At 35.3% G+C, this 23948-nt stretch overlaps 2 protein-coding genes, 1 non-coding gene and 4 pseudogenes across 3 annotated transcripts in view; 2 read left to right on the top strand and 5 right to left on the bottom strand.

Annotated features, from left to right (window-relative positions):
• LOC126589150 (18.5 kDa class I heat shock protein-like) overlaps positions 1–13951 on the top strand; it is a 31862-nt gene extending 17911 nt beyond the window's left edge. Inside the window, exon 2 of the mRNA XM_050254379.1 lies at positions 13826–13951. The gene's annotated coding sequence lies outside the window, so the exon portion shown is untranslated. The remainder of the gene's footprint in view (positions 1–13825) is intronic.
• On the bottom strand, positions 24–1268 carry LOC126589152 (18.1 kDa class I heat shock protein-like; annotated as a pseudogene).
• On the bottom strand, positions 8989–9092 carry LOC126591655 (U6 spliceosomal RNA). Its single transcript, XR_007612470.1, has one exon. It is a non-coding gene; the product is annotated as a U6 spliceosomal RNA (small nuclear RNA).
• Positions 11004–13351, bottom strand: LOC126590171 (uncharacterized; annotated as a pseudogene).
• The window catches only part of LOC126589163 (uncharacterized), a 26463-nt gene continuing 15781 nt past the window's right edge, over positions 13267–23948 (top strand). Inside the window, exon 1 of the mRNA XM_050254387.1 lies at positions 13267–13575. Coding sequence (XP_050110344.1) covers positions 13355–13575 — 221 coding nt within the window. The 5' untranslated portion in view covers positions 13267–13354. The remainder of the gene's footprint in view (positions 13576–23948) is intronic.
• LOC126589107 (disease resistance protein At4g27190-like) overlaps positions 17318–23948 on the bottom strand; it is a 77772-nt pseudogene continuing 71141 nt past the window's right edge.
• LOC126589109 (disease resistance protein At4g27190-like) overlaps positions 17714–23948 on the bottom strand; it is a 98546-nt pseudogene continuing 92311 nt past the window's right edge.

The following is a 23948-nucleotide window of genomic DNA, read 5'->3' as shown; positions in this document are numbered from 1 at the left end:
TCAAATTAACCACGCACAAGTCATTATTTTACAAACAATTACACAAATCACTCTTTTTTGGGCACTCTATTTCATAATCTTATTTCCTAAGAACACAACATTCATAATCTTATTATTTCACTATTAATTAACCATTGATTTCAACGGCTTTGACGTCAGGCTTCTTCACCTCTGTCTTTGGTACGATCACACTCAGAACTCCATTCTCCATGGCAGCCTTAATCTGATCGACCTTTGCATTCTCCGGAAGCTGAAATCTTTCAAGAACTTGCCTCTGCTCCTTACCACTCTATGCCACTTGTCGTGTTTGTCCTCCTTCTCCACATTCTTCTCTTCGCTGATCTGAAGCACCCTGTTGTCTTCCACCTCCACCTTCACCTCATCCTTCTTCTGTTGGATAGTGGCCAAATTAGTGGCCAAGTGGACAACAAGCCAAATGCCTTTTGGCTAGTAAACTAAACAAAGAAAAGTTTGGTGGACATCATCATGAGTAAAGACACAATGATGATGCTTGTTGAAAAAAAAAGGAAGGTCATGATGATGTTTGTAAAGTAATGATTATTCCTTTACTTTGGATTTTTTATTGGATGCTTTTGTATGGATAAAGGTTGCAGCCGAATGTGGGAGAGATGGGGGGAGCGGCATCAGATAAGAGCCATACCAGGGAGAGCGTTCGGCTCTCCCATTTGAAACAGTGATGCTCCTTCCCATTTGTTTGTAATCCCCTTTTGTTAGTAATCCCTCAATCAAAGATGTTGCTGCTACATGTTGTGTAGCTTTTTGGAGTGATGGTATTTGATGTGTGTCCATCTTCTCCAAATTGTTCTTTGTGAGAGTGAGAGCTATTGGGTGTATGTGAGATTTGGGTTTGAGAGTTAAAACTCTATTTGTAATCTCCTTTTGATATTAGTGGAATTTCCTCGCCGTCTCGGAACTGGACGTAGGCTTTCGTCGAACCAGTATAAATCCTTGTGTCATTTGGATTATTTGTCTTATCATATTTTGCCGTTGTAGTTTATTGGTTTCATATTTGACGCTTCCGCACATCATCTTCAGCCCCAAAATGTCTGTTTTGAACACGTGGGTTTCGGGGGTCTCCTTCCAGTCGACTGTAGTGTTCATAAAAGCCGATTTTCCCGAGAAAAATCAGGGAATGTAGAGAGTGATGAGGATGAAGGGAATGGGAAATCCTTGAAAGGGTCACACAAGTTGAGAGAGAATTGGTCGAAGATGTTGTTGCCTTGTTGAGAGTTGGGGATAAGCAACATTTTGAAAAAGAAGAAGATAAATTATAAAAACTACATCAACTATGGTTGAACCACAATCTCATACTTTATGTATTAAACATCAACTAGTTTCGTAGAATGAGTATCCCATCAAAACAATAGATTCACTAATACTTAAGAGTTTATTCATACTTTTATTAAGTATAACATAAGATTTTGTGGTTTCCACTAGTGTAAATATTTTAAATTGAAGATCGAATTCAATCATTGTATTCATATAGGGTCAAGGAGTGTAGTTGTAAAAAATCATGAAAATCGGAGTTAAAATGACCGTTAAATCATGATTTTTCGTTTCTAACCGTCGAAACGTTTTGTCCCGTTACTTGATCTCTGAATGTTTGTTTTTTTCAATTTTTGGCGTATGCAATCTCGAAGTATATATAAACATGTTTGACGGTTGGATCATTGAAACTAGTTTCGTAAAATGAGTATCCCATCAAAACAATAGATTCACTAATACTTAATAGTTTATTCATACTTTTATTAAGTATAATATAAGATTTTGTGGTATCCACTAGTGTAAATATTTTAAATTGAAGATCGAACTCAATCATTGTATTCATATAGGGTCAAGGAGTGTGGTTGTAAAAAAACATCAAAATCGGAGTTAAAATGACCGTTAAATTGTGATTTTTCGTTTATAACCGTCGAAAAGTTTTGTCACGTTAATTGATCTCTGAATGTTTGTTTTTTGTAATTTTTTACGTATGCGATCTTGAAGTATATACAAACATGTTTGACAGTTGGAGAATGAGTACCCCATCAAAACAATAGATTCACTAATACGTAATAGTTTATTCATACTTTTATTAAGTATAATATAAGATTTTGTGGTTTCCACTAGTGTAAATATTTTAAATTGAAGATCGAATTCAATCATTGCATTCATATAAGTTCAAGGAGTGTAGCTACAAAAAATCATCAAAATTAGAGTTAAAATGACCGTTAAATCGTGGTTTTTCTTTTTATAACCGTCGAAAAGTTTTGTCCCGTTAATTGATCTCTGAATGTTTATTTTTTGTAATTTTTGACCTATGCGATCTCGAAGTATATACAAACATGTTTGACGGTTGGATCTTTGAAACTAGTTTTGTAGAATGAGTTTCCCATCAAAACAATAGATTCACTAATACTTAATAGTTTATTCAAACTTTTATTAAGTATAACATAAGATTTTGTGGTATCCACTAGTGTAAATATTTTAAATTGAAGATCGAATTCAATCATTGTATTTCAAGGAGTGTAGTTGTAAAAAATCATCAAAATCGGAGTTAAATTAACCGTTAAATCGTGATTTTTCGTTTATAACCGTCGAAAAGTTTTGCCCCGTTACTTGCTCTCTGAATGTTTTTTTTTTTTGCAATTTTTGGCGTATGCGATCTCGAAATATATACAAACATGTTTGACGGTTGGATCATTGAAACTAGTTTCGTAGAATGAGTATCCCATTAAAACAATAGATTCACTAATACTTAAGAGTTTATTCATACTTTTATTAATTATAACATAAGATTTTGTGGTATCCACTAGTGTAAATATTTTAAATTGAAGATCGAATTCAATCATTGTATTCATATAAGGTCAAGGAGTGTAGTTGTAAAAAATCATCAAAATCGGAGTTAAATTAACCGTTAAATCGTGATTTTTCGTTTGTAACCGTCGAAAAGTTTTGCCCCGTTACTTGCTCTCTGAATGTTTGTTTTTTGCAATTTTTGGTGTATGCGATCTCGAAATATATAAAAACATGTTTGACGGTTGGATCATTGAAACTAGTTTCGTAGAATGAGTATCCCATCAAAACAATAGATTCACTAATACTTAAGAGTTTATTCATACTTTTATTAAGTATAACATAAGATTTTGTGGTATCCACTAGTGTAAATATTTTAAATTGAAGATCGAATTCAATCATTGTATTCATATAGGGTTGTTGTAAAAAAGCATCAAAATCGGAGTTAAATTAACCGTTAAATCGTGATTTTTCGTTTATAACCGTCGAAATGTTTTGTCCCGTTACTTGATCTCTGAATGTTTGTTTTTTGCAATTTTTGGCGTATGCGATCTCGAAGTATATATAAACATGTTTGACGGTTGGATCATTGAAACTAGTTTCATAGAATGAGTATCCCATCAAAACAATAGATTCACTAATACTTAATAGTTTATTCATACTTTTATTAAGTATAATATAAGATTTTGTGGTATCCACTAGTGTAAATATTTTAAATTGAAGATCGAATTTAATCATTGTATTCATATAAGGTCAAGGAGTGTAGCTGCAAAAAATCATCAAAATCAGAATTAAAATGACCGTTAAATCGTGATTTTTCTTTTTATAACCGTCGAAAAGTTTTGTCCCGTTAATTGATCTCTGAATGTTTGTTTTTTGTAATTTTTGACGTATGCGATCTCGAAGTATATACAAACATGTTTGACGGTTGGATCTTTGAAACTAGTTTTGTATAATGAGTATCCCATCAAAACAATAGATTCACTAATACTTAATAGTTTATTCATACTTTTATCAAGTATAACATAAGATTTTGTGGTATCCACTAATGTAAATATTTTAAATTGAAGATCGAATTCATTACTTGTATTCATATGGGGTCAAGGAGTGTAGTTGTAAAAAATCATCAAAATCAGAGTTAAAATAACCGTTAAATCGTGATTTTTCGTTTATAACCGTCGAAAACTTTTGTCTCATTACTTGATCTCTGAATGTTTGTTTTTTGCAATTTTTGGCGTATGTGATCTCGAAGTATATACAAACATGTTTGACGGTTGGATCATTGAAACTAGTTTTTGTAGAATGAGTATCCCATCAAAACAATAGATTCACTAATACTTAAGAGTTTATTCATACTTTTATTAAGTATAACATAAGATTTTGTGGTATCCACTAGTGTAAATATTTTAAATTGAAGATCGAATTCAATCATTGTATTCATATAGGGTCAAGGAGTGTGGTTGTAAAAAATCATCAAAATCGGAGTTAAAATGACTGTTAAATCTTGATTTTTCGTTTATAACCGTCGAAAAGTTTTGTCCTGTTACTTGCTCTCTAAATGTTTATTTTTTGCAATTTTTGACGTATGCAATCTTGAAGTATATACAAACATGTTTGACGGTTGGATCGTTGAAATTAGTTTTGTATAATTCGTATTCCATGAAGTTCAATGGTGTGTGTGTGTATATATATATATATATTTATTTATTAAGTAGATTTAAATCTATTTATTTTGTATGTATAATTATTATAGATTTTAGGGGTATAAAAATTAATATATATATAATTATTATAGTTAATATTTTGGGTATAATTATTATAGTATATATAATTATTATAATTATTATAGTTAATTTAATATATATATATATATATATATAATTATTATAGTTTTTAGGGGTATAAAATTGTTAAATTAATATATATATATATATAATTATTATAGTATTTTTTTAGGGTTATAAATTATTAAATTAATATTTTGCTTATCGTGTATCGTGTTACCCACGTGTATACCCGAACAAACCCGTTATCTTAACAGGTGCTTATCGGGTTACCCGATAATGACCCGTTTCGTTATCGTGTCGACCCGAACACCTGTTAATTTCGTGTCGTGTCGTGTCGTGTCGGGTTATCGGATCGTGTCAGGAATTGCCAGGCCTAACCACCAGTAAGTATATTGGAGTATACGTGCATGTAGTAGAGGGTTGATAACCCATTAGGTGACGGGGATGTGGTTTTGAAATAATTATAACTTTTTCAGCAGGTTTTAAATTTGGGGGCCAAAACCTAATTCCAAAGGAGACTATGCCGATTTTTCAGTAGATCATTTGAAGTTATTTTATTAAATTATATTTGCATGCACGTTATGGCTACGTCACTTTCCGGATGCAGGTCATCGCGCCTCCATTTTGGTGTCCACCTTGACGTCCCCATAGGCAGTTGAGAGATGAATTCAAACAGTAATAATCGCAATCGAAATTAATTATACATATAGTAAGCAACGGAAACAGAATCTTTAGAATGAAATTCTGGTGCAACAAATGACATCTTATTGGTTTTTTTTTTTTTTGGCGAACTGACATCTTATTGGTTTGTACATATGAAAGTAAGCGAATAGCCGAAGCCACAACCTTTTGTGATTGTTAACATCCTCGTTATATGGTGTCTAGTAGAATTCCGTCAGCTTCATTCTTCTCGGTATTAGAAATAAAAGAGAGATGTTTTCTTGAGATATAATTCGAGTTTCTAAAAAAAAAAAAAAAAAAAAAACATATTTTAGTGTGCGCATATGCACACATAAGTGATTACGTAAATATTCCTTAGAGTGGCATTGAGGTCCCCCATCCATTCAGCCACTCCCATCGCGGTGCGTACTTGCAATCGGGGATGTGGGCAATAAGCTTTGGAGCTAATAGGCTTAAGTTTTGCACGTCAGTAACCGCCAATAACTCCAAAGACGGCAACTTGAAAGTATAAGTTTCACCATAAAAATACTTGAGTTTTGGCCGACATTTAAGATTGATGGACTTCACTTTAGGTAATGTAATTATTTCATCGGTGCAACGACCCGCAACGATTTCAAGTTTCCGAAGCTGCTTCCTGTGAACATCGGTTGTGAACTACCCGTCTCCCAAACATGCGTTAAACTTGGCAATATATCTAACCGCAAGGACCTCAATTTATTGAATGCTTCAATGGAGTGACTACTTTCTTCATGCTCCGGTCCCTTTAGTTGAAAAATCACTTCCATCAAATTACAGTTAATTAGAGTAAGATTTTCGAGATTATCATCATCATTTGAGTCCTCAAGATTAGGTTGTGCAACCTAGAAAATTAAACACGATCAACAAGATGATACAATACTAATTAAAAGATGTACTTATAGAGGTTAATTGAACCTGATTTAAAAGCTTACCTCCAGATTAATTAATTGGACGTAGAAACGGGGGCGAGGAAGGAACTTGTAGGCAGCGGCAGGGTAGTTGTCACAACCCGTCCCGGAGGTACATTTGACGGGAATGTGAAATGACGAAATTGCCCTTAACGGGCATTAAGGTACTTGGGTGTGTGACATTATTTTAGTCTAATCTTAGTAATGTGTTGGAAGAAAATAATAAGATAAGTTGACTTTAATTTGATTTTTTGTTATTTTGGTTAGGGATGTAAAATGGATGGTGGGGATTGTTTTTGGACATCACAAACCCTCTCTCTCTCCCTCTCATTCCTGTAGCCTCTCTCTCTCTCCTCCATCTCGACTCCCTCTCTCTCACACACACCCATACGTACGGACACACCCAAAACCTCCCAAATCTCGGTGGATCGAGGCAACCAAGGTATGCATCTTCATCCTTGAGTCATTTTAAGTCGATTGGTACTAGTTTTAGGAAGTGAAATCCTCAGAATCACGTGAAACCCGAACCTTCATTTTTGGTCACTATTCATGCAAACGTAAAATGTTTATTTTTAGGGAATTCTAAGCTTGTAGTGAGCTTAGTAAGGTCCTAAGGAGGCTTGGAGTACTTCGTTTGAAGGATTTGGACGTCAGGATCACGTGGTTCAACTTTGGCCGATTTTCTTGGAAATTTTCTGGTGAGATTTCTTGATTTTTAGAGCCTTAAACTAGTCTATCGTGATTCTACATGTTTGGGGCTTCATTTTGGTATAAAATACGAAGAAAATGGTTGAGAAACGAAGGAGAACAAAGAGTTTCAAAGTTCGCCAGAAACCGACCGCCGGAAAAACCAGTCCGGCGAGCTGAGGTTGAAGATGATGCGCGTGAGGGCGCGTGGACCCGTGCCACCCACGGCGCGTGGGGGCGCGTGGCAAGCCTAAAATTTTTTCTAAAAATTCCTCGACGTCCGTGACGTCGAGTAGGTCGATGTGGTATATTCATATACCCAAATTGAGCATCGTATGAGAAGTTATTTCGAATTAATGGTTATGTGTTTAAAATTAACGTTTTTATAGTTGTTTCGCATATAGGTGACACCTATCCTGAGGACGAGTGCATCCAAGGACGTCACAGGGGTTACGATCCATCGACTTATCAGTGAGTGGACAGTTTTGATTTCGTATTACCTATATACAACTATTTTTCCCAGAAAATACGTTTATGTGAAAATTATGAATTTATTTGCCATGCATGCAATTGTTGAGATATTTAGTTTGATAATTGATGCATATATATGTGAATTGACGCGGTGGACGCACATGTGAGTTTTATTATTATTCAGCTGAGTTATTTTATATGAATTGCATTGAAAGCTCATAAGTTGCACCTAGGTGTTAGTGCTTATATTGTTATTCACCACACCGCACGCTCGTCTTGGATCCAAGTAGGTGGATGTCGTACAGACCATGTGAGGGTTCTGACATGCTAGTCGTACAGATCACTAGATGTGATTCCGACTAGTGGGTGACCTTAGTTATGCGCGCTGTTGATTGATGAGAGAAGCACTAGAGCGTATTTATACACCTGTCATCGTACATACTACTATATGTAGTTCCGAGTGACGTGCAGAGTTGGACCGTACAGGTCACCGAGGTGACTCCGGTTGGATTAGATGTTGAGCTTTAGAATCAGCCGTACATGACCATTGTAGGATCTCCGGTTGATGTATTATTTCACCTGATTGATATTGATGCATTCTGATTATATTTTGTGCATGGCATATCATTTCTGAGATGTTGTAATGATGGATATGAGTTGAGTTTTGATGTTGCGTATATATATATATATATATGTTTATATACTATTTTCTGGGGAAGTATACAGGTTTTTACGGTGAGGGGTTAGAAATGTTTTAAATGAACTGTTTTGGAAAACTCTTTGGTTTTACTGACCCACTCATTTTGTTTTGCGCCCCTCCAGGTTCTAGTTAGCGGTTTGTGACTCTCGAGGTCTTATTTCGGCTTTCTGACAAACTCTTGACATGTAGGACTCACCTAAGAGCGATGTACTTTTATTTTAGTCCTACTTGACTGCACTTAAACCTATGCTCTGAATTTATGTGTTTACATTATAACTCGTCCTGTTATTCTAGTAGGTTGTTCTGCTAGAGTTTGGTTTGAATTCCTTCTTATGTATGTTGTTGTTTCGCTTCCGTGTCGCACTTATGGTTACGTCACGCTCACGTGACGGCCAGCACGCCTGGATCCTCTGGATCGGGGTGTGTCAGTAGTGGGGTCACTTTGGGCTTTAAGGGCATTTTCGTGTTTTTGTCAGACCAAAAAAAAATATTTTGTTTTATTTTTTATTTTTTTGTTTTTCTTTAATACAATGATATATTTACACAAACTCGTTACTCCTAAGATTCGAACCTGATAATGAATATCACTAAATCGCAGTACTGAATGTCAATTGTTAAACAATGATATATTTATACAAACTCAAAGAGTATAGGAGAGGGTCGAGTTGGCCACTTCATAGACAACAAAATTTATTTCAAGATAGATATGTTGGGTACTACAATTCCAGTCACATTATAAATATATAATATCAATATTATTTGTATTTTGATATAAATATTTAGACAATCAAAATTTGTCGTTCAGTCAAATAGTGCAAAAGAGATATATTAGGATCAAATTTGAAATTTTCAAAAAGATGCTAACAAAATGCTCATTTCTTACTTAGGGTGAAAAGGTAGAGCAAAATATTGTTAGCCAGTGAAAGAGAGAATCAAATAGTGGAGGAGGAACTATTTTACGATTCATACGTGTAATCCTAGCTTAGGAGTCACACTAATCTTCTTTGTATCGTTCTAATTTTATGAGATGTCCATGAAGGAGATTTCATGGCGGTTTGCTCGTAGTGAATTTAAGAGAACATTGATGCTCGAACGATGAAGATTTTGGTTGTCAAATTGGGCTCTTATTTGCTAGGGAGTTCAGATTTCAATTTGAACTTTTGAAGGGAGACACAAAAAGGGTGATTGATTAATTACGATCTCTAACGAAATCCAACACAAATCAGCATGATGGCATGACCAATGCTCCAAGACTTCATAATTTTAAGATGCAATCCAATTGTAGTATGAAAAAAAATCACATTGTGGTATTTTGGATGTTGGAATCGGAACATTTGGTTCACCAAAATGACACTTATATAAGAAAAAGACAAGGATTGAGCTTTCCAGGTTCTTCTTTGCGATCGTGGCTCCACAAGTCAAGCCGATATCGAGCTCTACGATGGTGGGCTTTGCAAATCATGGCTGCCATATTGCAAAATCCTTCAAAAAAATTCTCAACAAAAACGAACGTATGAGTATGACCTATCATCTTAATATTTTTTCGTAGTGCTCATCAATATGAACGCGTGAGCGTAAGCAGAAGGAAATTCAGAGCTAAAATGAAAATTCCATGGCACTACAATGTTTAAGGATAGTATAATAATTTTGTATTACCATGGCTGATTACCTTATGCTGTCAATTTACCTTTATTTTTCATTTCTATTTCAAATTATTTTATTTCTTTTCATTTTCATTTTGTTTCTTTTTATTTACATGTGTATTAAAAGTGAAAAAAATTTAATGATATTCATTTTTATTTGTAACTTGTAAGAGAAATCTTATATTCAATTATCACTAAAAAAAATTTGAACTATATTAGTTTTAGCCATTATTATCATCAAAACATGTTCCTTCTCATCTCACGTACCAAACATACTTTTGATGATAAATATTATCGTTTATTCCATAAATAAATGTGGAAAAGAACTAATGAAAAAGGTTGGAGAAACCCATTTTCTCTCCTTCTCCCGTATCCTCTCTCCTCCTTCTCTTTTGCGCTGCGCTGCAACAGGAGCCCCATTTAACAGCAAGCCGAAGACTGCCGAGTGCCGACGCAACAGCTCTGTCGTCCACTGGTCACCAAAGGCTCTCAAACTACACATCCAGAATGCTCTTGCCGTCCCTTATCCTATCCCCCAAGTTAGTTTCTATAAATTCGTAGGCGATTTTCCTCAACTTCAAATCTAAGAAACGGTGACCCAGGGGTTTTCGGCCAATATCGCCGGAATTGGAGCTCGACCCAAGAGGTAGAAATGATACTCTTCTCGTGGGCTGTTCTCCAATGTAAGTTCTTTTTCCAAATTTTCAACTTGCAGTTTTGGGATTGATTCTTGATTTCGAATTTTATTCGATTTTCTGTATGAATGTCGGAGATGAGACTTATAGTAATTGTTGTATCAGTGAAGTTGTTGAAACCCCTAACGATTACGTTCCCGGTTGATAGTTGAAGCATGTCTATAACATGGTGTGGGATTGAACTCTGTAGAACCTTGTATTGTTGTGAATAGGCGATGAATGAACTCTGTTGCATAGGAATTATAAAATTCATGGAAAGATTGTGAAAATGTGGTAGGAAATTAGAAAATGGGGGCCAAAATCATGTTATGATGATGGCAATTGCATAGCCTGATTCCTTGTTTACTCTAGTTGTATTCAGCAGTTTGCTGTCCAGTAGATGTTTACCTATTTGGTAGACAAGGCTCCTCAAGGGAGAGCTTGCCGGAGGTGTGAGTGGACATTTATTTGAGAAATGTTTTTCTTTATCAAATATTAAGCATGCCTAGATACATATGATTTCCATTATTAGGGGGCAAACAGATTTTATTCAGCTTGTCCATTCTACAAACATGTGATTCAGCTTACACGTGTATAATCAACCTCGAGCACAAATAAGCAAACACTAATGATGCGAATTTAGAAACAAACAGTAATAATCGCAATCGAAATTTATGGTACATAAAATAAGCAACATAAATAGTATTTTTGGAATGAAATTCTGGTGCAACAAATGTCCTTTTATTGGTTTGTACATATGATATGGTAAACGAATTGCTGGAGCCACAACGTTCTTTAAACTCTTTTCCTGCATGCATTGGAGAATATTAGAAATCACTGAAATTGGAATAAGTTGAAACGCTTGTGCTTATTGTATATGTGTTTCCAAAAATAGCGGTTTAAGGATAAATTAATTTTTAGGCCACTTAGCACTACGGTTATGTTTATTGTATATGTGTTTCTGATAAAGGTTTCTCTTGAGGCAGTTGGTAATCTGAAATGCTTCTTCCTCTCACCTTAATTGCTATTAGGTACCTCGAAAAAATGAAACAGGTAGCAGATTGTGGTTTTAGATCCAAACTGTTCAATTTTTTTAAGTGCTATACATGTATGTATATATTATATAAAACATGGTAGAATATTTTTGTGAGTACTATATAGATAATTTTCATCAGTTTTTACTAAACCTAGAAGAAGTTGGAGATGGAAGCATTCTAACCTTTGTGCTTGATCAATCAATTGTGTTCGTCCTCCCTGTTGGTTTCGTCATCTTCATCCTTGCCATCGATTTTGTCATCGTCATCCTTGCCGTCGATTTCGTCATCTTTGTTGGTTCAGTGGTTGTATATTGATGATGCGGTCTTTCAGGTGGACACAAAAGTGAATGCAAATTAGAAACATTAATCTAAAGCATACCTTGTCCATTCCTGTCGAAATGTGGGTTTTACTTGCAATCGGGGATTATGCGTGTCAACAAGCTTAGAATCAAATGGCCTTAAGTCTTGCACATTAATAACCTCCAATAACTCCAAAGACGGCAACTTCAAAGCATAAGCTTCACCACAAAAATACTTGAGTTTTGGCAGACTTTCAAGCTTGATGGACTTCACTTTAGGTAATGTAATTGTTCCATCAGTTTCTTCTTCTGCGGCAACGATTTCTTCCATCTTCTCACAGTTATGAACTTCTATGTCCTCTATACTCACGAGAAGTTTGACTATGGACGATGAAAACAAGTATTTCAACTGGTTGCAAAAACCAACCTCCATCGATTTCAAGTTTCCGAAGCTGCTTCCTGTCAACATCGGTTGTGAACTACCCATCTCCCAAACACGCGTTAAACCTGGCAATCTATCTAACCGCAAGGAACTCAATTTATTGAATGCTTCAATGGAGTGACTACTTTCTTCATGCTTCGGTCCCTTGAGTTGGAAAATCACTTCCATCGAATTACAGTCACTTACAGTAAGATTTTCGAGATTATCATTATCATTTGAGTCCTCAAGATTAGTTGGTGTAACCTAGAAAATTAAGCACGAACAACAAGATGATACAATACTGATTAAAAGTTGTACTTATAGAGGTTAATTGAACCTGATTTAAAAGCTTACCTCCAGGTTAATTGGACGTGGCAATATTTCAATGGGGCGGTGGGCGTTTGGTCTTGAATATGGTGCGCATCCACATCCAGCAGGGCACCAATTTGATGAACGTGTTGGAGAAGTGCTGAAATCATGACTTGTTGAATCCTTCTTCAAGTTATTCTCCAGCATATATTTTGTGGATGACCATACAAATGTAGATCCCTCTGGACAAAGACTTGTGAGACGAGGCAGGTCTTCTAGTTCAAATGTGTTCAGTTTCGGAAACAAAATCATGTCTTTTGTCGCCTCTTCTTCTTTTTCCTCTGTGATTCTGACTATAGTTTCCATGTCCAGACATGTTGATATCTCTACCTCTTCAAGATTCAAAAGTTCTCTGGCAATTAAATGCGAGAACACATATTCTAGACCAGAACAATAACTTATGTGCAAATATCTCAAATTTTGGAAGCCTTGAAATCCAGACGGAATGTTTTTCCACAAGTGTGTAAACGAAGTATCGAATATCCGCAACTCACGTAACTGGGGAAATATTGGAGTTGTCTGGCCATGGGTTTTCAGATCAAATAGCACGCCTTCAAACTTCATAAATTCCAAACGTACATCTTTTAAACTTGGAAACCATGAAATGCACTTTGATGGAAATATTGCTTTTTCAAATATGCCTGCAGATTGATATTTTGATTGAGGATAGAGAAAAAACATCTCCACCTGCTCTATAACCCCACCATGTTTGGTCTCCGAATGCCGCAACTTTAACACTTTACCATTTCACGCCATTTCTCTTTCTGGGTTTCACGAATGTCAGCTCCCGAGACAACCCACCACCGCCGTTTGGCCACCGGAGGCAGCGGTGCGTCGGACTCGGATGACTCTGACGACATCCAATGCTGTTCAGTGGAGAGAGTGGGGTTTCGGAGGTGAAGAAGGTGGTGCATTTGAGTAAAGTTGAGAGAAATTGCAGGATTTGCCACTTGGGTTTGGAGGGAGGTGGTGGGACCGACCCTGCCTCTGGGGTCCCGATTGACTTGGGGTGTTCTTGCAAGGGGGATTTGGGTGCTGCTTATAAGCAATGTGCTGAGACTTGGTTCAAGATCACGGGAGATACTTGAGTACAAAATTTTTCAGAATTTAATTCATTATTTTCTTTGACTTTTGGTGTTTCTGCTTGAAATTATGAACACCCATTTGCTGGATTGTGAATGTTTGTTATGCTTGCGTGTTTAATGATGGTCCGAAAACTTTAGGATTATGTTTTGTTCTGTTTCTGCATTGAAGTGCAAGCACATGGATGTAATTGGTTTCCGGAGTCGCTCTTTCACTTTTGATGTGGCATTTACATTAGTGGAAAGTACGAGGTCCAATGCAAGCTAAAGGAAGTGTGTCTGTATACAAGAATTGAGCTCCTACGTCGAAAAGTACATATCTTGTGTGCCATGTATCTTTTCTGTATGCTTCTAATGAATATGAAAATGTTTAAATTATGCATATGAATTAGTAAATGATGATAAGCATTTGCATTCTTTGGTTCCGTCACAAGTTTATTTCGTTTATACATTTGGAAGATTTTCTATACTTGAAGGATGATAATTTGGTAAAGTTCTTAGGACCTTGCATGCTATACCCTCTGCAAAGGAAATATCTAAACTTAGGCTACAGGAAATATAATCTAGGTAAGCTGCATCACATGATATTACAATGACGTACGTACATCATAGATGGATTGGTGAAGACTTGCTGGGTTGGTAACCAGGATGAGGAGAAGATATGCAAGAACAGCAAGCAAGTTCAAATTTCAATTTACTCATCATGGTAAGGAAATGGAACGACATCTTGACAAAATGACTTTTTTCCAGAAACAGAAATAGAAGATGGCCTTTGAAATCACTTACAGTGATTGTATAACATTCTTTTCTATATTTTTGATATTTGTATGCTCTTGGTTACACTTCATTATGTTTGTTCAAAATCCTCATGGTATGTTTCTTCATTCTGTTGTGTTATGGTTGCAATTACTTGTCTTGCCTGACTGACATGTTATTTCTGCCTATGTATTTTTCTTTCTTACCTCAATCTGGTCTTGTTTTCGCATGAAGTTTATTTTCATCCACGGGTCACCAACGGCCGTCAAATTACATATCCAGACTCCTCTTTCCAACTCCCAAGTTAGTTTCTACAGAATCGTAGCCAAGTTTCCTCAATTTCAGATCAAAGAAACGGTGACCGCGGTTTTCCTGCCAATATTCTCGATCCAAGAGGTATAAATGATCCTGTCCCGGTGGGCTGTCCTCCGATGTAAGTTCTTTTCAAAAATTTCAACTTTTAGTTTCGGGATCGATTCATGATTTCAAATTTTTATTCGATTTGTGTTAATTGTTCTGTCTGTGATATTTTTGGAGCCCCTAGATTGAACTCTTTTGCATATGTATTATAAAATTCATGGAAAGAATGTGAAAATGTGGTAGGAAATTATAAAATGGGGGCCAAAATCATGTTATGATGAAGGCAATTGCGTAGCCTGATTCCGTGTTTATTCATAATGCTTGTAGTTTGAGTGTTTGCAAGTTTGAGTAGCGTAAAGTTTTTCTTGTTTAATCTTATTCATTTATTTTTACATAAGCATTTCTCATTTCTTGGTGCAAATAAACATACATTAATAATGCGAACTTAGATACAAACAGTAACAATCACACTCGAAATTTATTATACATGCATAAAATAAGCAACATAAATAGTATTTTTGGAATGAAAGTCTGATGCAACAAATGACATTTTATTGGTTTGTACATATGAGATGGTAAACGAATTGTTGAAGCCACAACCTTCTTTGAATTGTTGTCCTGCATGCATTGGAGAATATTAGAAATCACTGAAACTCAAATAAGTTGAAACGGTTATGCTTATTGTATATGTGTTTCCGAAAATAGCAGTTTTTACTAAGCCTAGAAGAAGTTGAAGATGGAGACATGTTAACCTTTGTGCTTGATCAATTAATTGTGTTCGTCCTCCCTCTCGATTTCATCATCTTCACCCTTCCTGTGTTAGAAATGAAAGACAGAAGTTTTCTTGAGATATAATTGAGTTTTCAAAAGAAGAAAAACATATCTAAATACACTCTAGTGTGCAAATACGCACATACATATATACATATATGTGTGTGTGTGTGTGTGTGTGTGTTGTGTGTGTGTTGTGTGTGTGTTGTGTGTGTGTGTGTGTGTGTTGTGTGTGTGTGTGTGTGTGTGTGACTAAATTTTGATTACACTTTCGTCAAACTAAATCTGAACTGTTGATTATGCTTTGCCTAAATTTGTTGTCGAATTTTTTGTGGTGTTTGCCATAAATGATTGGAAATTAAAAACCTTATATTAAAGCATACCTTGTGACGTAAATATTCCTTAGAGTGGCATTGAGGTCCTCCTTCCATTCAGCCACTCCCAACGCGGTGCGTACTTGCAATCGGGGATGTGTGGCAATAAGCTTTGGAGCTAATAGGCTTAAGTTTTGCACGTCATCAACCTCCAATAACTCCAAAGACGGCAACTTCAAAGTATAAGCTTCACCACAAAAATACTTGAGTTTTGGCAGACTTTCAAGCTTGATGGACTTCACTTTAGGTAATGTAATTGTTTCATCAGTTTCTTCTTCTGCGGCAACGATTTCTTCCATCTTCTCACAGTTATGAACTTCTATGTCCTCTATACTCACGAGAAGTTTGACTATGGACGATGAAAACAAGTATTTCAACTGGTTGCAAAAACCAACCTCCAGCGATTTCAAGTTTCCGAAGCTGCTTCCTGTCAACATCGGTTGTGAACTACCCATCTCCCAAACACGCGTTAAACCTGGCAATCTATCTAACCGCAAGGAACTCAATTTATTGAATGCTTCAATGGAGTGACTACTTTCTTCATGCTTCGGTCCCTTGAGTTGGAAAATCACTTCCATCGAATTAGAGTCACTTACAGTAAGATTTTCGAGATTATCATTATCATTTGAGTCCTCAAGATTAGTTGGTGTAACCTAGAAAATTAAGCACGATCAACAAGATGATACAATACTGATTAAAAGTTGTACTTATAGAGGTTAATTGAACCTGATTTAAAAGCTTACCTCCAGGTTAATTGGACGTGGCAATATTTCAATGGGGCGGTGGGCGTTTGGTCTTGAATATGGTGCGCATCCACATCCAGCAGGGCACCAATTTGATGAACGTGTTGGAGAAGTGCTGAAATCATGACTTGTTGAATCCTTCTTCAAGTTATTCTCCAACTTCTTTCTTTGTGGAATTACAGCACCCAATGTCTTCAAATTTTCACATCTTTTCACGTGCATTTTTTTTGTGGATGACCATAGAAATGTAAATCCCTCTGGACAAAGACTTGTGAGACGAGGCAGGTCTTCTAGTTCAAATGTGTTCAGTTTCGGAAACAAAATCATGTATATTGTCGCCTCTTCTTCATTTTGCTCTGTGATTCTGACTATAGTTTCCATGTTCGGACATTTTGCTATCTTTACCTCTTCAAGATTCAAAAGTTCCCAGGCAATTAAATGCGAGAACACATATTCTAGACCACAACATTCTCTCATTTCCAAATATCTCAAATTTCGGAAACCCTGAAATCCAGATGGAATGTTTTTCCACAAATGTGTAAATGTACAATAAAATATCTTCAACTTACGTAGCTGTGGAAATGTTGGAGCTGTCTGCCCATCCATAACTATATGGATTTTCAAATCAAATAGCACGCCTTCAAACTTCATACGTCCCAATACTACCTCTTCTAAACTTGGTAACCATGAAATGCACTTTGATGGAAATATTGCTTTTTCAAATACGCCTGCAGATTGATGCTCAACCCTTGCCGTTGTTTCCTGAAAAAGAAAAATCATTATCAGTTAAACAATTTCAAATTTCCACATATCGGCTGCCTCCTCATATCATAGAGATTGGAGAGTGGGACATACCTCTTGGTTGGAGTATAGCTTCTTAGCTTGGAAGAAACCAACCAAACTCCCTAGACCCTCGAGAGTCAAATTGGTTAATTTATCGAAAGATATCATATCGGCTTCCTCCTCATGTTCCCTCCCCTGCTTCGACACAATTTCTTCCATTTGACCACATCCATCAATGTTTAATTCTTTGAGTTGTACCAAGTTTCTTGCTACTGATAATGAAAAGGCATATTTTAAGACACCACAAAATACCAATTCAAGGAATCTTAGGTTGGTCAAAAACCCACTTGTTCCATTTGCAAGATACTCGATATGTGGACAATTCCAAAGCTGCAAATCTTTCAAATCTTGAAATCCTTCTTGGTCTAAATCAGTGAGGACAGAGAAATTCTTAACCTCCGACAAATACAATTTTTTAGATTTTTCCAACAAAAGTCTGACTGCTTGACTCTCCTCCAACTCCCTTGCATCACTTTCACTAATCTCTAAACAATTTTCGAATGCATAAGTACTCATCTCCGAAAAATGCCTTCCCCATGTTGCACAGCGTATAAGGAATCTTATTGTTGGGCTTTTCAAGACTATGTCTTTTGTCAACAAGTGGATGACACTGGGTATCTCTATGGCTAGAACCTTCAAATGATCGGACAGAGACATCACCTCAGAAATGCTTGCCATCCCCTTTTCTTCTCTTCCTCTTCCAATTTCCCATTCGTTAAAGCTATTAACCATTTACAACTCTTCAAGTCTACATAAGCTGGAGAAGATACCATGTGGAATCACCTCAAGTTCCTCGCAGTTTGTCGTATCTAACAACCTTAACTGTTTAAGTCGTCCAATTTCCCTCGGCAACTCACGCATGGAATAACAATCCCGAAAGCTGAGGATTTCTAAATTCTCCAAACTCCCAATAACATCAGTAGACGTGCCATCAAAATTAGACCCATCTAGGCACAAGGTCCGCAGATTCTTCAGTGATCTTAATGAGACTCGGTTTTTCATTTCCATTCCCACCAAAGCTAAAACCTTCAGTTCTTTCATCGCCTTACAAATGTTGTTCATGCTACCTTCTGAAAAAAGTCCTTCCATCGTCTGTAGAAGCTCAAGTTTTGGGCATTTCAAACCAACTGGAATCTCCAAATCGCCAACAAGTGAGATTGTAGTGTAATGGTCATATGTAGCTAAATTTGGCCACCCTTTATTTTCAGCATCACTTCTTATCAAAAATCCATGTGGATCTCTTGAAGCAATCCATATGACAACATCGCGAACTACGTCATGCATTTTTGTAGCCTCACTCTTGCCACTATCTAGCAACAAAAACCTTCTTTTTAGTTGGTCAACCAAAGATGCACTCTATTTCTTGCATCTTCCAAAGTAAAGCTGCTGCTAAAATATCCTCGACCCCATCCTTATCGAACCAAATACTCAATTGGAATATCATAGTCTTCTGGAAATAAACAACAAAGTAAAAGACATGACCTAGCTTAATCACTCTCCAATCTATCATAACTCCATTTTATGCTAGAATAAACTTTGTCATTCACTCCAGGGATGTTCACTGGGGTAGAATTTCGCAACTGATTAAGGGCATCATCCCATTCACGCTTGTTTTTCTTTTCTAGGGCTTTTCCAACAGTTACAATTGCAATAGGTAAACCTCCACATTCCTTCAATACATCTTTTGCAGTGGAACGTAAATCAGGATCATTAAAGGATTCACCTACCATTTCTCGAAAGAGCTCCTGTGATTCTTCTGTTGTTAAAATCGGGACTGCAATAATTTGTTGACTTCGCATCCTGCTGCAAACGTTCGAATCTCGTGATGTCAACAAAACTTTGCACCCTTCATGAGCATTTCCAGAAGGGAGTCCTATAGCCTCAAAATCAAGCTCTGCCGAGACATCATCTAATACAATCAGGATCCTCTTTATTTCCATGAGTCTCCCATGTAGCCTTCGTGCTCTTCCGGACTCGGATTCCTCCTTCAATTCCAAACCTATTTCTTCTGCAATTTCCGCCTGGATCGTCCTAATACTTGGACTTTGAGACACAGTTGCCATTACAATTTTATCAAATAGGTTCAGTTTTGCCAATCTTGTGATGATTTCTTTTACCATTGTGGTTTTACCCACGCCCCCCATTCCACAAATCCCGATCATTCGTACTTCTTCCCTCGTCAAACCCTCTATCACCTCATTCATGTTTGCCCTTCTGGACTTAAAATCCTTAAAAACATTTTCGAATGTTGACCATATCTCTGGTGGAGGTGCAGGATGGGCCACATTTTCAAATCTTCCTTCGTTTTGGAGCCGAAGAACTTCTTGTTTAATCTTATAGGCTCTCCGACTCAAGCTCCATCGATACACACATCGCCTTTTCTTGTTAATTTCATCCTCAAACTGCAACACTTTTTTGACCATGTCGTCGTTCACATTCTTTAGCCAACTCTGAACATCAGGTTTGATGATTTCACCATTCCTTTTGGCAGCATCTACCAATCCCTGCACTCCATCTTTCTTGTCAAAAAGCTTTTTTATCTCACCCCTAAGACTTTCAAGGTTGGAATGGTAATTAACCAAATAGCCAAACTCTGTTCCTATTGGTGTGACCAAGGACTCTCCAATTTTTGAGGCAATTGCAATTATAATTTCCATTTCCTTCTGAAATCAAAGACAACGGCCGGAATGCTTCTCCTTGTTGGTGGCTTTTGTAAGTCCCGCGCTCAGTGCTCTGATGCCTAAACCAAAGAAGCACCCCAACACAACATTAATAATCATATATTTTTGTCCTGTTTAAATCTAAAGAGGGGTGTATTCAATTAGGAATTTGAGAGATTTTAATTGATTTATAAATTTATGAATTTTTTTGAAGTTTACCTGATTTGTAGAGATTTCATATAAAATTTTGATTCAATTCCCTCGAAATCTCATGGGGAGAGGTGAGATTTGTGGATGCTTAAAATACACTACAAAATCTCTCCAATTCCCTCTAATTCCTTAACTTTTCTAAATTCTTTAAATTCAAATTCTAATTGAATACACCTGGAATGTTATAAACTTCTTTAAAATTCTAATTGAATACACCCAGATTTCTAAGGATTTTAATAAATTATCTTAAAATCCTGATTGAATACACATTGAATTTTAGAGAATCACTTAAAATCCTGATTGAATACCCGTGGATTCATTAAGGATTTTAGTGATATTTCTCTTTACTTGTAAGTTAGAGGCTTTATGTTCGATTCTTGCAAAAGACGAATTTGAACAACATTATTGTAAGCCCATTGTCAAGCTTACACCATACAGCAAGCAACGTGATATATCAGGTTTTTTCAATTATTTTATTTCTTTATATTTTTTTTTATTGTTTTTTCATTCATCCTTATCTCGTTACCATAGACCCCACACCTCCTTTAGTTTTCTTTTTTTTTTTCATTTTTTTTTTCAGCAACCCTCATGGTTCGTTTCAAAATTCAAGCGTCTCCTTCCTCCATCGCCCACTATTTATGACAGTTTTGAGCCCAGCCAGAAAACTTATCTATTTTTTTCTCTATCTTTATCTTTTGTTTGAGTTTTGTGTAGATCTTTGTTATTTTTCCTCTATGACTCATACTTAAGGCTTAAGCATCACTTAGTTCAAACCCGAAACGATGTGAAGCCTTGCCACAAAGTCCCACCTGATGCTTATCAAATTATCTCTTTGTTATAATTTCTTCGTAAAAAATATTTTTTTCTCCTAAAATTAAAATATAATTTTACCTTCAAGATAATGAAAATGGTGGATGTTTATATTTTGAAATTATTATGTATACATTTTAGTGAGAGAATTATTTTGTATATATCGTTGATTGGTACGTTTAGTTTTAGTGTTGGTACGTTTAATTCTAGTTTATGGTACGTTTTATTTTAGTTTTAGTTATTTTAATTTTAATTTTTGGCACATATCATTGGTTGATAACTTAATAACATGTGTCTTTGTTTTGGATTAATAAAAATAATAAATTTGGTTTGAAGAAGGCTAGATTTCGGAGCTACTTTTTGAATAAATTGGTGGATAAATGGCACTTCATGTAATTTTGAATTTCAAAAAGAAGGACATTTTAGAAAACATGGCACCAAAATTGTAGAAAATAGTTTAATAAAAAAGTCTAAATGCTAGGGATGTTGCACCTAGATCAAAATTCCCCTTACTTATATCTATATATTTGAAATAATTGTAAATTAAATCTTGAACAAATTCACATTCTTCATCTTTAAGTAGGTACTTTAATCTACATAAAATAATTTCCCCATATCTATATGTGAAATGTAGGTAAAATAAATTTGAACCAAATCACATCCTTTATGTTGTAGGTAAATTATTTTGCATGTTATATTACATACATTAAGCACATTTTATTGTTATTATATATGTGTAGTAAAATAATTTATCCATATTTATATAGAATATAATTAAATAATTTTGAAAAAAAAATAACATTCTTATATTTTGTTGGTAACTAATGCTCCCATATTTTGAAAACGGAAAAATTAAACCAAAAAAAAATCCTAATTTATGCAAATTTGAAAAGCAACTAGGGAATTTAAAAAGGAAAATAAAATAAAATAAAACAAATGAAAACCGTAGAATCATATACTTTTATTATTAATATGCAATGAAATCATGATATTAAAATTTGTTTTTAATCTGACATAAGTTACTAGGGATATTTTAAACATCTAAAAATACAAAATTGTGTGAAGTCAAAACCTAATCAATAAAATTGTTGAGCTGGATCCTGAAATAGAATATATGGTGGGCACTAGATTATAAAACTAACATTTTAGTTTCTTAGTCAAGCAGGATAAAAACAAATGCCTAAAGCAACAAATATTGGACAGAAATAGAGTTTTCGAGAAGTACTACATACCTGTATCGTAAATCAACGCAATGCAATTGTCCAACATAGTAAAATTGAAATTTTGAAATCTATGCCTTGTTCAACAACAAATCATATGTCTGGTATACTGGTAGTGGTGCTTCACAAATTTGCAAGAAAATTTGAATGTTGAATGTTAGCATGCACAAAGAGGAAAGATGATGCACATCAATGCAAATATATGAACAGATAACTTCAATGGGGAAGAGTTAATAAGAGCTTTCTAACAATATAAATAGGAGAAGTGAAAAAAAATATATATGTAAAAAACCCGAAGGCCCTTTTTTCTCAAGAGGTAAAGTCAATGAGTTTTTGTTAGGAAAATATACTATGATGAGTTTTAGTTAAAGAAAATTGAATTTCAATGGGTAAAGTTATATTTTCAATTGACAGTTTCACTGCATGTATATTTATTTACTCATTATTATTTTACAGCATACAAATTTCTAATAGTTTACATTTCACCACCATATAGCAGACATGATTTAAAACTTTTTGTATTGAGTGAGAAAAGTAAAAATTCGATTATAAGGGGGGGATTAGCTCAATTTCAGTTGACGTGGATGAACATCAAAATGCATAAACATATAGTACAAACACCTAAAACAACAAATATTGAAAAGAAATGAAGTTTCTAAGAACATACGTACCTATATTGTAATCAACAAAATGCAACTAACCGGTAGGGAAAAAAAATGTGAAATCTATGCCTTGTTCAACAACAATATGTCTGGTGCTGGATCTGGTACTTCACGAATTTGCTAGAAAATATATTGTAAAACCAAACACTTTTGTTTCTTAGTCACACATGGGTAAAAATAAACACCTAAAACAACAAATATTGAAAATAAATAAAGTTTCCAAGATGTACATATGTACCTGTATTGTAAATCAACCCAATGCAACAGTTCGCTAGAGTAAAAGTGAAATTTTGAAATCTATGCCTTATTCAACAACAACTCATGTGTCTGGTGCTGACATTGTTACTTCACGAATTTGCTAGAAAATATGAATGTTGAATGGTATCATGCACAAGGAGGACATATTATGTTACCTCAGTAATGCAATGAGCAGATAACTTCAATGGGGAAATGTTAATAAGAGTTCTCTAACAATATAAATAGAGAAGCAAAAAAAAATATTTAACGAGCATTACCTCAAGAGGAGGTGATTCTGAAGTAAGGTATTTTCATTCTTTTTTAACAAGAAAAAGACAAAGGAAAAGAGAATGGGATGCATTGCTTTCGAACCCATTTTGTATTTCTCTTTATCAAGAAAAAAGTGAAAAAGATTTGGATACTTTGCTTACGAACCATATGGTACTTTCTTTAACAAAAAAAGAAGAAGGATAAAGTGAAAGAAAAATTGGATGCATTGCTTCCCAACCCCACATTCTCAAGGCACAATACATGGCTTGAGCCATCCTCATTCGTTCGAGGCATCACATTATTTTACAGTACAAACATCACAATTAGAATTGGTAATCTATTTCGAACAATAGTAGGGCTACTATTAGTCGTAGCATATAAATTCTATACAAATTTGTTTGAAAGTGTTTTTTTAAGAAACTCCTTCAAAAGCATACTATTGTCTCCAATTCGCCTGCC

This window comes from Malus sylvestris, chromosome 11 (assembly GCF_916048215.2).
Source record: "Malus sylvestris chromosome 11, drMalSylv7.2, whole genome shotgun sequence".
Taxonomy (NCBI): domain Eukaryota; kingdom Viridiplantae; phylum Streptophyta; class Magnoliopsida; order Rosales; family Rosaceae; genus Malus; species Malus sylvestris.
This window is presented reverse-complemented; position numbering and strand designations above follow the sequence as displayed.